Source organism: Rissa tridactyla, chromosome 17 (assembly GCF_028500815.1).
Source record: "Rissa tridactyla isolate bRisTri1 chromosome 17, bRisTri1.patW.cur.20221130, whole genome shotgun sequence".
NCBI lineage: Eukaryota > Metazoa > Chordata > Aves > Charadriiformes > Laridae > Rissa > Rissa tridactyla.
In genome coordinates, this window is record NC_071482.1 from 6,655,843 (window position 1) to 6,672,790 (window position 16,948).

The following is a 16,948-nucleotide window of genomic DNA, read 5'->3' on the forward strand; positions in this document are numbered from 1 at the left end:
CATACAGTATTTCCCACACCGGAAATCTCCGCTTACAGCGATCTTACTGATTTGAAAGGAATGATGTGCAAAATCAGGTGCCTTTAGATTATGTGTTAAGTTTCCATGGGCTGTGTCTGGACGGTACCTAAAATTGTTAGCTACAAATGACAGCTTGTGTGTTTGTGCTGAGGCTTCAGCAAACTGTAGCCGGTAATAATAATTAAAAAAAAAATAAGTGGGACATTCTACAGAGGTGAGAATAAGTCTGCCTTTTGTATCAATACAGAAAGATTAAAATGACTTGATCAAGGTCATGCAGGAAGCCAATGGCAGAGTCAGGACTGAAAGCCAGTCATCCATCATCCCCGCTTTCCTCTGTATTTGCTAGACCTTGCTGCCTCTTAGGGATATCTAACCATCTAGACTGCTGCAGTGGTGGTCTCATGAAAGATTTCAGTCTTTTAATGGGATTTGAAAGTTGGGTAATAATACTTATTTCCTATTTCTGGTTTAATGTATAAACTAGGAAATGTAATAGCAGTTTATACACAGCTCCTTTTAAAACTGGCTGCATAAACACAGAAATAAATTAAGCCTTACAAGTCTTCTCTGGGAACCCAGTAAATATTATCCTGCTCTCAAAAAGGAGGAAGCAGAACAGCAAATACATTAATGGGATATGTCCAAGGTTATTCAGTTGGCAGAACTGGGAATAGCCTCCTGCTCTTGTGACTCTTACTTGTATCAGAATAGCTGAAGTCGTATTTAGGGGCAAAACCGCCCGGAGCAGGTGAGCTCATCCCTGCCTGGATCGAGGGGCAGGAGGTGCACAGGACAAAGGAATTCCTTGTCCTCCCTCCGCCTCCTCCGGCTGGGAAAGGGTTACTGCTGAAATGCCTCCAACAGCCTGGGGAAAGCATGAATCAGTGCTAGCGAGGGAAGGCGGAATGGGAGCCCGGAATCGCAAGCTGTTTGGTGCTTTGCATTTATAGATACCTTTTTTTTTGGGGGGGGGGGGGGGGGGGTTAACTCCAGTGTTGCAGGCGAGCTGGGCACAGCCGATGTTTGAGGCAGCCCGTGCCAGGAAGCAGCCATAGGGTGGCATGAGGTAGTGTGTGTGTGTTGGGGGGGGGAAGCCTGGACACAAGGGGGGAGTCAACCTCAGCCCTTTCTCCTTGTCTCCTTCCCGCTCCCCTCCGGCAGCCTCCAGCCGGCTGCTGCTGCGAGAGCGAGTGTGTGAGCGTGTGTGTGTGACAGTGTGTGTGTGTGTGTGTGTGCAACATGGAGGGAGGGACCGGAGCTGCCGCCGCCTTCGCCAGCATCTATACGGCAGCTTTCACTGCGGGAACGCGAGGGACTGGAAGCAGTCTTGATGAATCTGAAAGGTCAGTACTATCAATAAATCACCCGCAGATAAATGCTCCTCCGAGATGCATTCTTCCCCCCCCCTTTTTTTTTTAAATTTTTTTAACCCCATTTTCTCATAAATGGAGTATTAAAACGATACCGTATCTCTGAGGAATGTAATTGTTTCACAGTTGGTCGTAGCCAGCAATGTCTAATAAAAATGTAGAGCATGATTTAAAAAGGCAAGCGTGTCATTTTCACTTAGCAAATGCAACTTCATTTTAATTTTTAGTGTATTCTTAAGTGTATGTATATAGCAGTGTATCCTTTAAGTGGTTGGGTATTTGAATGAAGAAAGGTTAATTACCTCTTTCAATCAGATTGTACTATATAGGTTACACTAGCATGTAGAAAGCAGACAAAGTGTAATTTTGCATCCCGTTCTTCATGTGACAGTGGTCCTTCAGGCATTTTTGGGTAAAGTGTATGGAATGTGGTTATTAGCATGACTGAAACTGGCATTTTTTTGGATCAAAACCATAATATATCCTGTCTGTAGCAGCGTAGAGCACATACTCTGCACTTTGGCTGTGTGAAAACAGCAGTAGTCACAAGGCTTCTGTGCTGAGCGTATTTTTTTTTCCCTTTCTAATGGATAACTAAGTGCTGTTGATATGGCATAGGTTTGGGCGCAATAGCTCTGGAGGGCCAGGTTATCATGTAGTTAAAATTCTTGTGGAATGAGACAGTGCTGATTATCTTCATGGCAAATCGTCTCCTTCACCCAAGGCTTGGATTTGGACTGTGGCTGATATGAAATAAGCTTTTTGCTGTTGCAGTTCAATTGGGATTTTCTACTTTGGGGCTGAGAGTGCATAAATATTTACTGGTGAAAAAGAGGAGGGAGCTGGGGAACCAGTATAATTTAAAACTTGCTGTCTTGGGCATGCTCTTACCACCTACCTAGCTTACAGATTAACGCTGTTTCTACTAAACTAAAAGTTATTTATGAACATAGCTGCCGGAAGCTGGAGACACGGGTTCCTATTTCACTGCATAATGCATTATCAACAAAGTCTTGACAATTTATGCTAACTCCACCCACTTCAGCTTTCACTGCCAGAAACCGAAGGAGAGTAGCTCCTACCTGCACTGCAAAATTTCTCTGAAACTGTCTGCGTTTTCTTTCTTGAAGTATTTTGCCTTAGGAAAGCTACTACTAAATATCTTCTCAATATTTATACTAACCAGTGGCTCAGGTACTGAGAGAAAGCTAGTTAGGTAATTTTGGTTCCCTTTACTTGCAAACAAAACTGAATTTAAAAATTAAACGTGTATAGTGTACTAATGCTGGAGCCCTTGCGCTCCCCGACGTCCTTTGTGACAGAAAAAGCACAATCCGCTATCTGTTGGCATCCACGTATACAGACACACGTGTGCCAGAGGGGATTTTGTGAACAGGAGCACCACAGGATTTGTATTTGGTGTGAATTCCCTTGGGAATGGGTGGCGCTCACTCCAAATGAAAACTCTGACATTTGTAAGTAGCTGGCCATGTCAGCATGTGCAGTACCAGGTCTGTGGATAAAGAAAGGCAAAGTTTAGTAATGATTTGATAGAACCTATGCAGTTTTCTTCCAAATGGGCCTCGTATTTTAGGGAAGACCACGGATTAAATGCGTTTTGCTTTTGACAGTGACAGTCTCCTCTTTTCGCTGCTTGTGCCGATGGTCCAGAGCATGACAGAACTTTGTATTTGCTTGTTACGGTTGTCGCTGTTAACGGGAGACCTCTTCCCGTGTTCCCTTGTCCTACTTTTCAGTGTAGAGAGAAATAATTGTATTGTTTCTGAAAAGCAAGACTTGCATTTAATAGGGTTATAGAAGTACTTTTAACTTCATACTCTGTCGGGTGCTCCTGACTGATACTTAGAGTCCAGCGAGTTTTACGATGATTGATGTAAAAGTAAATCTAGTCAAAATGAGCTGTGCTTGTGCATGTTTTCTTCAGGGGAAAAAAAATTAAATCATTTTCTGGGTGGTACATCTAAGGGTTGCAGAATCCTTGCCCTAGCTGTAGCAGTAGCTTTTTGGCCGGAGGGGAAGAGGGACTGAAAACAGCAACTCTGAGCCAGTGGAAGAGCAGTCATTCCAAGGGACAGCCGGCGCGGTGTCTGTTACATCGGGTAGATAGCATCTCCTCCTAGTCCAGTCCTTGGTGATTTATGTTACGCGTAACCGGTTCTGGGTGACTTGGCGTGTTGTGACGTTTCCTTTGCGAGAGCTGCCCAGGGTCTGCTAAACCGCCTTCGGTCCTGACCTCTGTGCGCCCTCCAGCTCCCCTTCTACGGCTTTCCCATGCTCTCCCCAGCCCCCCGGAATGCTTTGCCTGGAAAAAATCCCTGCATTTTCTCTTGCAGAAGGAGGGGACAATTTTATCTGAGCATTAGGGACCGTGTCCTTCACACTCCCAGTTCTTCCTGCAACAGCCAGCACACGAAATATTCTGTGTGACATATCTTCAGTATTTGTATCAAGAATACAAAAAAAATCACTCAGTCCTCCTTCACCAAGCTTTTTGGTTTAATCTTTCTTTGAACCATGTTTCTTCTTGTTGTTTGGTAACTTCTGAAAACTTCAGGCCCTGGTATCAGGGGTTTTGATATTCTGCTCCCAATAGTGGCCAGTAAAGGAAAGTAAATCCCCTATTTTTCACCAATGGTCAATATCCTAGAAAGGACTGTTATTCCCAGCTTCCATTCAGTCATCAGTGTGGAGAAAGGGGAAAAAACCCCAAACCCAACAACCCCAGAATAGGCAGTGGAAGGGAGAAATAAGGTGACTTTGAAGTGGTGTGTGCGGTGGACAGAAAGCAGAAGAATTGGGATGGGATCTGAGCTTCCCAATCGTGAGGATAAGGACTGGGTGGCTGTTTAGCTGCTGAGTCAGAACAGGGTAGATTTCAATGTGTATTACTGTAAAGAGAAAAAAGGTCAGATGTTCACCTTTGGGGTATTCCTTTGAATTTACTGCATTTTTGGAAATCGTAAGAGGATGCAGTGGCAAGGGCTGAGAAGTAGAGGAAGCATCAGTTTCATTCAGTGTTTTAGCATGGCAACATGCTGTTATTACTTAACTGGTTTTTGTTCTTATTTATTTGTTGAAGTAGCTTTCCGTGTACTGGTTCTGGGCAAGAGCTTGCAGACGCGTTTGAAGTGTGTATCCAGAAAGCGAATTAAAATATAAACCTCTCAGCACTTACGTGCGTTTCACGCTGGTGCCTGCGGCTTTGTTCAGGTCTAATGGCAGGGAGGGAGAGTGATTTAGAGTGGGAGTGATGGGAGGAAAAGGGAGAGGAGTTTGAACTTGGTACCTTGGCTTTGAAGCACCATTTACATTCTCCCTTCTCTTATGTTGTGGATGCCCCATCCATCCCTGGAGGTGTTCGAGGCCCGGTTGGACGGGGCTTTGAGCAACCTGGTCTAGTGGGAGGTGTCCCTGCCCAGGGCAGCGGGGTGGAACGAGGTAGTCTGTAAGGTCCCTTCCAACCTAAACCATTCTATGATTTTACGTCCTGTGATCATTCCTTCTGAAGCAGTGAATGTGAAATTTGTTATCCCAGCACCTCTGGAGATACTTCAGAGGTGACACGATACCTGTTCTGTCTGTTACCTTTCCTTATGCAACCCCTAATCTAATCTGGTTTTCTTCCTTCTTTCTGCGAACCAGCAGTAAAAGCACAACACTTAGTAAAAGATCTGTTACTGTTTTCTTTCAAAGCTGATGGCAACCAGTGCCTGGTCTGAGATGCTCTGTGGTGGCGAAGACCACCCTCAATTACAGGAGGGGGTGGTCGTTAATGGGCAGCACGACGTTGGGCAGAGCCAAGTGTGACCTCCGTCCAGCTTCCTGGGCCGTGAACACTGTGCGTGTGCGTGCTGGATTATCGCTGTGGCCTCCACTTAAATTTACAAAGGGTTGCCTGGCCTTACATTCTCTTTCAGTAAGTGCCATGGCTGAATAAACTTCTGAAGCATCCAGAAGATGACAGTGCATCACTGCTTGGTGGGTTACATATTTACAATTTCTCCAGCTTCATTTTGAAGCTCCTCAGAGGTCTGAAATCTCTGGTTCATCAAACTTGGGGAAGGACTTTTAGCCTGACGCTTCTCTTAGCGTGAAAGACTAGAAAGCCCTTGTTACATTAGCACGCCAAGAGTTTAACACAGCTCTGTTTTTCAATTCCGACAGTTCAAGCTGGGGGCAATTTTAGCTGGGTGATCACAAGCATCCTATTGCTTTTGCGGAAATAGGATGGGGGCTTTATTGGACATGAAGCTGATACCCAGGCGGTGGTAATGGTTTGCTTTCTCTTGGCAAATGAATTTAATGCAGTGTGTAGCCCTGATGGGATGTAACCACTCTTAGAGGGGACAGTTGTGTTGTTACCACTCTCCACTTGATCCGAGTCTCTGTACAGCTCATTGTTGTAAACCAAATGTGACACACTAATGAACTCCAGCAATGTGTGTTTTCTTCTTTTTATTATCTATTATACAGCGATTTTCCTATTCGCAGCGCTATTGAATAGTCAGGGATTTCTCAACGTTTTTTCCCCAGGGTTTATAAACTAGTGCTCCAAACCTTGTTCAGGATTGGAATGCTGCAGATGAGATTTCAGCCCTTAAGGAGTGTTTTAACCATGCAAACACGCTTTAATTTCGGACCGTGTTTCTTTCTTTTTGTATTGTGGAAGGTTTTGTCCTTTTTAAAAGGGAAATGTAACAAGACTTTACGCAAACTTTTTTCTGAAACATAAATACAGAATTTCCAGGCTTTTTGAATCTGCTGTTCTTTGTACGCTTTCTCTTACTGATACTTTAATGGAATAGCTTTACTGATAGTATTAGATAAATGTAATTTGTAAACATACATTGTATCTCTTTGCAGCTTTTTTTAGTGTCACTATGCTGAATTTTATTTTAGCAGTGTAGGTGTGCTGCACCAATGCATGCCATGCTTTTTACAAAATTATTTACATCAAATATCCATCCATTTGAAGTGTCTATGCCTACAGTGACCGCGTGAAAATCTATTAGCTTTTTAAATAAAGAGAAAAATTTTGAGACCCATATCAATATATACCATGAAATAAAGAGTCAAAAGGTAAATAAAGAGGGCGCTGAACTACTTATTACTTTTTTTTTTTGTGATTTCTAAGCAAGTCTCATAATTTGAAGTGGTGAGAAGAAGGGCCCTGACGGAATATTTTCATGTTTTCCATTAGTGATATAACAGTAAATCAAATGCACAGCAAGCTGCACTGGATATTAGAGTGGATTTTGACCTCGGACATGTGGCCTAACACATTTGTTCATGTGTCTGAAACTTAGACATTCTGCTCTGAAAAGGATGCCAGGAACCATCCCAGCTCTTGAAGGCTACCTTTAATGTGCTTTTGCATAAGCGAAACCTACTTTGTAACCAATTCTTGGTAGTGTTAGTCTAGGGGAACATCCCAAGTGCGTGTAGGAGTAGATTTGGAGAATTTTCTGAAGTTAAATTGATCTCATATGGTACACTGAAAGAAAAGCAGACTAGATGGAGTACTTCCCAAAACAGAAACAAGGCATGGGTTGCAAAACATAAAACTAGAAGAGGAAACTATGATGATTTCTTAATTTTGTACAGTTTCATCTGATGCACGGTGTTGACAGCTTCCCTTTAAAAGGGGACTTTCCCAGCTTCTTATACTACCAAGGGAGCTGCTTATGGGCACACATGAAAATACTTAGATTTTCATAGACTGAAAATCTCTCTCTCTCTCTCTCCATTGGAGAGAAGGCCAGTGTAAGATATCCGTTTCAGAAGACGGTTGTTCTTAAATCCTAGTGTTTGTGGTTGCAGAGAGCCATTAAATTCATGCCCAGAAGGTTAACCAAAGCTGTGTTGACTTTTTTTTCGTCTACAGACTAATTTGTTTAATACTGCCACGGTTGCTCATAGCTTTTCGTAGGAGCAACATAATGGGATTAGCAAGCCTCTGATCGCTTCCATATCTGATACTTAAATCCCCATGGGAAGCCGTGAGAGCGTCGGAGCTCTCTTGCTCTTGTATGGGGGCTGCGCTGGCGAAGCAGAGAGTTGTTCTTTATGTAAGATGTAGATTTGGTTGCTGGGATGATGGAGTAGCTAAGCTTCAATCTGTAGCCTTGGAGCCAGCCTGATTTTAAGAAGCAGAGAAGAGATGCTGAGGCTGCCAGCCAGGGTGTTCATTATTGGAAAGAAAAGACGAACACCCCCCTCCTCCTCTCTGCGATACTCTGAAGAGGGAAGCGAGTTTCATAGGGAGATAATCATGCTACTGGAAAAACTGCTGTGACAGCTCACAGCACCACAAGTGGAGTTCTTGTGGGGAAAAAGCCATGTTAGACATATCAATTTCTTCCCTTCTTCTCCCAGTTAGGTATGGTGTATATGCACAGTGTTGTCCTGAAGCACGTGGTACTTGCCTCCCTGCCTTTGCTTTCTTTGCCCGCTTCAGCCTAATAGGCCCTAAGGTTTTTTTTTTCAAGTGCCGTAGCCCACAGTCTGATTTGTGAATACAGGTTGACACCTGAATCGTATTTTCCCCTACTTATAAAAGTATCCATGATTGATTGATTGACAAGTACAAAATTAAAAGCTTTTTTGTAAAAACAAACCCAAAATTAGGGAGAACTGTGCATCATTTAAAAAAACAAAAAACAAAAAAACCCCAACCAAAACCCAAACAACACAATACTAATTTTGAAGCAGTGTAGTGTTCCTGTGCTTTCTTTACCCGCTGCCTTTAGCATTGTGAGATGTCCACAGTTGCAATACGTATTTTGTGGAACTCTCCACCAATCTCCGTGTTAGATCTCAGTGCGCTTCCATAGCTTATAGCTAATTTTCAATTAGTTTTCCCCAATTTCCCAGGGGCGTTTTCTCCATTTGAACAAAAACGGCTTCTCTCCCATGCTTGAGCTGAAGTAGTTTGCTTGGTGGAGATGGTGCTTTTTGGCTTGTAGGAATAATACCTCTTTTCTCCATGCTTCAATGTACGTTAACAAACATTTGAGACACTGGAATCACACAGAAACCTCTTCTCCAGCAAACGTCTTTGGTTTTGAATACGTTCTCCCTTTCACGGGCTTGACCACACATGGAACTTCTCAGGAACAGCTGCTCACAAATAATTCCAGATGTGGACAGACCCTGAGTACAATGTTATGTTCTGTATTAGGCCTGTTTATGCTGACCTTTTCCAATCCCTTTTATTGCTTTTTAAGCTCAGGATTGCCTCTCTGCTCATTTAAAATACAAATTCTAGATACTTTAAAATCTCAAAATTCACGCGTAAAACTGAAGCTACTTTTATTCATTGCTCTGTTATTTTTCTTTTCTCCATTTGGGGTTGGCCATCTGAAGGTGCTTTGCTGCTATTCCCACTGTTCCTCTAACAGGAGCTGTAGGATTTGCAGGGTTGTCAGAGCTATTGGGTGTTAAAAGCAGGGGATGCTGGTCTTTGCATTTCAGGAGAGAACCTTAGCCCCCTGAGAACTAGTTACTCAGTTACGCACTCAGGTCGGAAATGCTGCTACAACATGGCAAAGGGAAAATCTGAACTTCTTGGCCGCAAGACTCTGTGAAGATAAAGATTTCCCTTCAAGGAACATCAAATTGAGTTTCTTGATTATGATTTTCCTCATTTCTTTTTCTTTTTTGGTGAGGAAATGGTGGAGCAAGGATAATTATAAATCCTCTGAATTATTTTCAGATGAGTCAGTGTGCAGTCAGTTGAAGAGTGGAATGTATACTTGACCGCCTTTACACAGAAAAGAGCCAGCAAAGCCACCAGAAAGAGTAGGGCTGGAATTGCTTGAACCTTCTTGGCTGCTCCTGTGGAAGGCAGAGCATGTGTAGCCATGCCAGCTGGAATGCAGCTGCTCCTTAAATCTGGCACCTAATGTTGAGTCCTGTCAAAGTACATAATGTTGAAGAATCCCGATCACTTTGTTTGCAGACAGAAAAGCATCAGTGAAGACTTGACTTAGAAGAGTGGAGGGAAGTGCTGCTACATTTCTGTATGCAAGTCCTTCTAACTTGCTACTTTGAAGATGAGATTGGGGGGGGCGGAGGGGGTGTTTAAAAAGCTGTGATGGGTTAATCTAGGGCCAAAAAAAAAAGAAGGAAAATATTCATGTAGACGTCTAGTGGTTCCACAGCTTGTCGGTGGCTCTACTCCTGTTCAAGGCTGTGCTCCATCAGCAGTCTGCAGCTTTCCAAAGTGACTCAGACCGGCTGGAGTACAATCCTTTCAGAGAATTTGATGCCACTTAGTGCTTTTGCTGTGCACTTTTTCTCTGGATTCGGTGGAGATAGGTTTAGTGACACATGCACCGGTTACTGAAAAGTGCTATATAAATGCAAATTTCAATGTCGTTGAGAAGAATAGCGTAAGCACATGATGCTTGTTCATGGGGCAGAAAGCTCCTTCTAGGCCTCTTCAGTACTTTCTGCTTCTTTGATCAGCAGTAAAGATGTTAAAAATACTTGATGTATTTGGGTGCAAACACAAAGTAGCTGCAATGTTAAATTTCTGAAAAACATTACTAAAAGGAAAAAGTTGAAGGTGATTTGGTAATATATTTTCCTGGGTTTTATTTGACTTTTTTTGTACCTTGTAAATTATCATGATGGAAAGTAACGAGAGAAAATTTCTGTTTGTTTTCAGTTATGTGTTTCCTTTTGTGTTCAGTCCTTGGATCTATATTCAATGGGGTTAGTACGTTTATTCTCCTGGCAAAGAGCAGAACCAGACATCCATCACATATTAAATGAGAAGGGGAGAAAAGCATCTAATGTCATTGGGTAAATAATGACATATTTTCTGTTTTTCTTCCTTCACAACTGCCTTACTGGCAGATGTGACTCACTTTTTATGAGCTAATGTTAGATAAAGGAATGAGATGAAGCTGTGTGAAGGAGAAGGCCTGTCTTAAAACTCTCATGCAGCTGTGTTAGGAGCATTTATCTACCTTGGGGAGGTGCTAATGTTATTAAGATCATGCGTACACGCAATAGTCGAGTTAAAAAGGTAATACGCACTTGTATACGTTATACTTTTTCTTTCCTGTTCTCTCTTAGGAGAATGAAGAACAAGCTCATTAGTGGAAATAGTATGGACATCTTTTTTGTGTGCGTTTGTTGCGTTGTTTGCAACTGAGTTTGACATTTGTTTGGTTAAAACATCTCGCTGTTGTCACACGTAGAGGGTTTTGACTTTTTCTCTGCCTGTTGCAATTACGCTGCTGCTGCCTGCGCTTGGGGCTGGTCAGGGCACAGGATGATCTTGTGTGTGACGTGAGGAGTAGCGCGTGGTCCCGTGCTGAGTCCCAGTCCTGTGCTTGGGCAGAGTGACTGTAACACTTCCTTTAGAGAGAGCAGAATTGAATTGCCCGGGCTCCCAAAAGGGTTTCTCCATCTTTTTAATTCTAGACTCTCTTATAGCTTCTTCCGGCCATCCATCTCTTCCATTGTAGGATAATACCTTATCCTAGTGCTGGCCTGTGCTATTTTATACCAAAGGTGGTGCGTTTTGCCGTTCTTTGTTTTCTCATGGGAATTCCTACCTAAATCAGGCTGCGTATACGCAGTCATGCGGGAGACTGAAAGACTCATTTTAAAGAAATGCTGATACACTGGAGTGTCTTTACATCTATAGTGTGACTGACTCCTCAAGCATTTAAAAACCAGCAGTCGTTTCTGAAAAAAAGATTGACTTTAAAAAGGATGCCTTTTAAGGTGCACTTTGATTTTTTTTTTTTTTTTTAAATTTGCCCTTCGGTTTGAGTTTTTAAGTGCAAGATGGGTCACGTTGTTCATCTTTCCTCTGCAAGATGATTTAATAATTATAGCGAAAGCTGAGAATATTTCTTCACTGTTTGACTCTGTGACTGAAGCTTTGAAAATATGAAATATTGAAAGACTTGCAGTGAAATGACAAATTCTAATATTGAATCTTGCACATTGTATTCTGATGTGCTTATAATTCAAGGTCATGTCCGGTCCCAACGACATATACGCGGGTCATCGTAAGTCCCACTGGTTGGTCTGGCAACAAAAATACTTCCCCATTTTTCCTCAGCTCCTTGAAAAACAGCAGGAAAGATATCTTTTCTGCACATACGTGTATAAATATGCACATGCTTTTTGTTCCTGGTGAAAGGGAAATTAAGTGCGGCGTCACGTAGGATTGTGTTGTACTGTGGCAGCATCTCCTGCTCTGCGCGGGGCTTTATAAATAGGTGCAGAAGGTGAGCGGCCAACTTCATCCTCCCTTCCCACTGGGTAACGGCGGAATTTCAGTACTGGAAGAGGCGCTCAGGTAATGCTGTCTGCCTTGTGGAGTTGTTCTTTTCTCCTACAGGGAAATGACAGCAATGTGTATGTATAGTTTAGAATTATTTTTGTATAATCGTATGAAATTCTGCTTTGATTTCAGAGCATGTAACGCATTTCTCAAGCTGCAGCTCCACGGCAGCAAGGGGAAGGCAAGGTGTTGATCTCTCTGATGCAGCGGACTTTGCAAATGAGATTTCGTATCTGATTACAGCTAACGATCAATCGACATAGGATATGGCATTGGTAACAAATACCCGTTGAGATGTAAAAATGTTGTTGAACACCAGCTGATGCCCACACAGGCTTTTTAATTAGTACCTGACCTCTTTTTGAAACAAAATGTGCCTCTGCGTAGGGAAAATTTTTGACAAATCCCCAGTGGCTCATAGAAGAACAGAAGGTTGTTTTTTTGGGGTCTTTCTTCTTGTGGGTACACAAAGTTTTTTTGGTGCCCACTAAGGAAAAGTATTAGCAGGGAGTCCGGATGCACAGAAATGGGAGGATCCGTAGGAAAAAGCTTCAGACTGCTACTGACTGGACAAAAGTACTTGTATAATTACAGATAAAATGTGTGAGGTGGAATTGCACGGAGTTTTGAGGACAGTACATCTCTGGCAACTTATCCTGGCATTACCTGCTAGAAAAAAAATGGTTGTTGTTTGCCTGTTTGTTTGAGACAACAAACATTTCATACTCAGGGATGCTATTGTCTGGGCAAGCCCATTTAAAAACACTGGGGCCTGTATGAGCCAATAGTACGCAGTAAAACTGCATGATGCAGAGGGTTCCAGTACACGTTTTTCTAAAATGAGTCCAAAAGTTGAAGAAAACAGGCTAGTTACTAAATAATACTGACTCAGAGCTGCAGTGTAGTCAAGGGGGTCCAGGTTAATCCACCAGCTGTGACTTTCTGTAGGATGGATTTATTTAGAGCCTGTCACGTTAATGAGAGGCGAGAGGTTGCAGTGATGCTGTGCTTCTGGCATGGCTCCCTGCACGAGGGCAGGAGAGAGGAAAAAGGGTGAAAACTCCTAGGTGGTGGGTGAGCGTGGCTGCCGTGCACCACATCCCTGCTCAGCACGGCTCCCATCCTTCGCAGAGCCCTGGTGAGCTCTTGGCAGAGGTTCCAGGCCCTTTGGCTACCGAGTCACCCGTGGGGAGCTTCAGCCAGACCTGGTGGTAGAGTGCTCTGAAAACTGTCTTTGTTTGGGGTTTTCGAGGTGTTTTATTATCACTCATCAGGGTATGGAAATGCTGATCAGTAGGGAGTACAGTCATGTGTGCTGCACAGGTAGCAAACAAGAAATACTGGTTTTGGAAATAGCTTTCATCATCCTCAGTCTTGTTTAAAGAAGGGAAATGTTGACATAGAAACTGCAAGTACTTCTCATTACTTGTTATATACCCGCTCTTGATAATGACTTTACCTTTGCATGTGTATTTCATTCATCAGATAAAACTATCTTTGGAAAAAATTTTATTAGGGATTCAGAGGAAACTAATGAGTTTAATACCTAGCACATTAGAATATGTGCAGATATAACCTCTGACTAGGTGAAATACACTTGGTTTTGCTGATTCCATAACTATGTTATTCATATACTTGCTGATATTATGCCTTGTCTCTCAAACACACTTTCCTAATCCTGGCCCAAACATTCTCCTTTCCCAGCTCCCTTTAAGTTCATTAAATCAGAGAAACAGTACTCGTTAATGTTTAACATTTTCTGATGCTATGGACAAACAGAACAGGAAGGAAAAACGTGCACATCGAGAATACATTTTGCTGCTATCATGAACCTCAAAACTTAATGATATTTTGTACTGCCTCTTACTCCTATGTAGCTATCCTGCGTGTGCTAAAGGAAATGAATTGAACCTGCCCAGCTCTCTGTGCGATAGGACGTGTGTGGCACACACTGGTGGAAAATAAGACTTCAAATCTGAGATGGGGCTTGCTTCAGCCTTTTCTGTCCCCATTTCTGCATTGCTTTGGTGGTGGCTGTATACGGCGACTGAAAAAAGTGGGAAGTATCGTCGTGGTGTTAACGTGGCCTGGCAGGAAACGCATTTTGTGTGGTAGGAAATCTTTGTCCATTCTAACAGCATACTAGATGTGCTCGTACGTGCTTTTTACAATAAAACAAGAGTTTGCTGAAAGCCTTAATTATATAATGGGAATACAGTCCCCATCCAAGAACAGAAAATGTTGTCATGTTTTACTAACGGTGCTCCTTCCTGTAGGTTTTTCAAAATGGGAGGCATCAGGCATGGATGCCATGAATACATTTACTATGCGAAAAATAAAGCACAGCAAACTAGAAGAGGACACTAATATAGTTCAGAGATCATTTCGATTTTGCTTGAAGGACTTCCATAGTTAACTGTGAGGATCTTAGGAAACTCGTGGAAATAAATGCCGAGAGTTTTCTTGCAAAACACGCATAAATGTAAAAATCTTTGGCTAATTACCTGATTAATTTTGATGTATTTCAGAGATAAGAACGGAGCAGCTGGTTGTTCTTTTCTGTTCCGTTTGACGTAAAGAACAACTTGGTAGCTATCTCAAATGTTTTTCCGAACGAGGAAAGAATATCTAAAAATTTCCCGAACAAAGTCTTCAGAAAGCATTTCAGGGAGGTCATTTGTCTCTGGGAAGGAAAACCCTGCACAGGAGGGACGGAGCTCTGGCTGGGCTGTCGCATGGAATAGTGTCTCCCTCTCTGAGCTGCCCCTGAGCGTCCGGCCGGGGATGAAATCAGAGCGGAGAGGGAGATGCAGATCACCGAGTGATAACCCTGTGGGATGCCACCAGCCTGGGGGTGAGCGGGGTACTGTGTCCAAGCGGGATAACGTGCTACAGCGGGTCGTTCATTGCTATTTTATCCACTTTTTTTCCTATTTCAGACTCTTCATCTTTCCCTCTCTCCCTCTTAGGTGTGTTTTTCCTCTTTGATAGATTTAGTGATGGTTAGTGTCTCTCTCTTGTTGCAGTTGGGTTCTCCCTGGCCTGATACAAGATGAACTCTCTTTTCCAAGCGTTACAGTAGTGAGGAGGTTATGTGAGGAGTGAGGAGCAGGCCAGGAGCTTTCCGGGACATTTCATGAGCTCTTTAAGCCCAGTCCTCAACAGGAATCTTCTGGAAGTGCTGTCTGTCAGGCTGCTCCGTTCCCTGGAAGTTGTATTATATCTTACAATTTTATTCCTTTGTTTGCTGTATTCTTAGCATTTTTATTTTTTAACCTATTCTCTCACAGCCTTCTCTTTTTGCCGAGTTATTCATTATGCACTAAAAAGTCTCTTTTGCAGGTGTCAGTTCTAAAATCATCATGATTACTGAGAGGGGAGAAAAAAAGGCTTGAAGAGCACTGTTTACTGCCGTTTTCCTGGGCCCTGAAATGAATGTGCGCTGCTTTCAACAATATCTCATTTCTTTGGGAAGGCTAATAACCCGGTCACTTCATTATCCTGCCTTTCTGCACAAGTACCAACGTAATAGAAATGCTTTCATTTTCCAGGCTACCCTTGGGTGCTTGAGACAAATGCTTTCAAAAGCTGATCCACACTTTCTTTTTTCCCCTGTCAAACTGAAAAAGCCATAAAATCTGTTCATCACCTCTCCTCTGAGCTTAGCATATTGCACCTGCAACCCTTTTTAATGTCTTAAAGATCATCGGGCGGCGTGCTTTCACTGAGAGGTGAAATCAGTTAAGGCTTTATTTGTCTATTTATTTATTTTCCCAAGAGGGCATTTTATTACTGACAGCATGAGTCAGGACAATTAAAGGTTCCAGTGAAGTATTCCAGCCTCAGATGTGATGCAATATGATCTGCAATGAAATGTTACCTTACTTATACTGAAAAAACCCACTTAACTCACTGTATGCTGCGTTACCTGTGAGACAGAAGCCTACCAGTTACCTCTTCCCAGTAGCTTCTTCCCCTCAGTGCACACCATTGTGTGGAGAGGATCTGGTAAGGGGAAATGTTGTTCTTCTGTGTTTGTGTGCAAACAGGGGGTCAGCACGGAGTTAGAAAAGTGCATCATCCGTGGTCTTATGGAGGGAAGGCTGTTAGGAAGGAAAGGAGGCAGCCAGGACTCCTGGGTTTTATTCCAGGCTTCACTGGCTCAGCCAGTGCTGAGTCGTCTTCTGCATTATTTACACCATTTTTAAAGCAAGGGTAACAAAAAGAGCTGTTTCACCGGAACATTTTGACTTAATTGTGAAGAGCTGTGTGGCTCAAGTATAAAACTTACTTCAGGGCAAAATTTTATTTTGTTCCTGTTGGTCTTCTGAAGCAGGATTGAAAGGTGGATTTAGTGGGTGCGTGTAATTTTCAGCAGGATTGCCCTTGTTTATTAGCTTTCCCTCCCAGCCCCTTGAGTTACTCGAGTTCTGCCTCAGGCTCCGGGGAGTGGTGGATGTTGACACAGGTGTCAGGACGATGCAGATGTTGTGATTCTCCTCACTATGACTTCCTGTTTTTAACTGTAATTTATTTTGACAGAGCAGTCCAGGGTCCATCCTGATCCCTCATTGCTGGCCATTCAGCTATACAAATACATGCATTTTCATGTGCTAGCCATAAAGCCCCAGCTTTCCTTGCCTTGCAGGGTTTAATTTTCTCAATAGTGGGAACGGACAGTGCCTTGATAAAGAGTGGTATGATGGCAAAGGAAAGAATTTGGAAAATCATTCTAAGTGCTATTATCTGCTCAGGTGCCCTACTCAGATTTTCTGGCCTTTTCTCCCCCCTCCCCTGACTTTATAGTTCCTTGCTTTAGCCAACATAGTTATACAGATACATTCTGTTGCACAGAGAAGGTGTTGGCATCCTCTCATCTTTTATTACCCTGATGCATAAGAAAAATGGTGGCAGAGATACAATTTATACTGGTGGAACCAGGCCAGGAGTGATTTTAAAGGCAGAGGAGAAGGAAGCGATAAGGCATGGTATTTTTCAAGTGATTGGCTTTGCAAGTGAAGAACGATGGAGAGGAATTACAGTTACCTGATCTATTTTTTTTTCTACCCCAGCCTTGCAAAGCGCGTAAGCATCTGCTTAAATTTCACTGAACTTCATGGCGTGGTTCAAGCCAGGCAGGAACCTGAACGCCGTGGTGTGTCTCCTGCAGCTGGCTCGGAACTGAGGGGACAGTAATGCTTCAGCGGTAATTGAGGAGGGTGGA

The 16,948-nt window shown here is 42.9% G+C and overlaps 1 protein-coding gene across 4 annotated transcripts in view; it reads left to right on the plus strand.

Moving 5' to 3' along the window:
• Positions 1-16,948, plus strand: part of ARHGAP32 (Rho GTPase activating protein 32) — a 254,283-nt gene that overhangs the window by 64,787 nt on the left and 172,548 nt on the right. For 3 of the 4 annotated variants that reach the window (XM_054223147.1, XM_054223139.1, XM_054223140.1), the window contains exon 1: positions 1,168-1,367. The exons of the other annotated variant lie outside the window; for it this stretch is intronic. In XM_054223147.1, coding sequence (XP_054079122.1) covers positions 1,264-1,367 — 104 coding nt within the window. In that variant the 5' untranslated portion in view covers positions 1,168-1,263. Of the gene's footprint in view, positions 1-1,167; positions 1,368-16,948 lie in introns of those variants that run through there. 4 annotated transcript variants of the gene reach the window in all.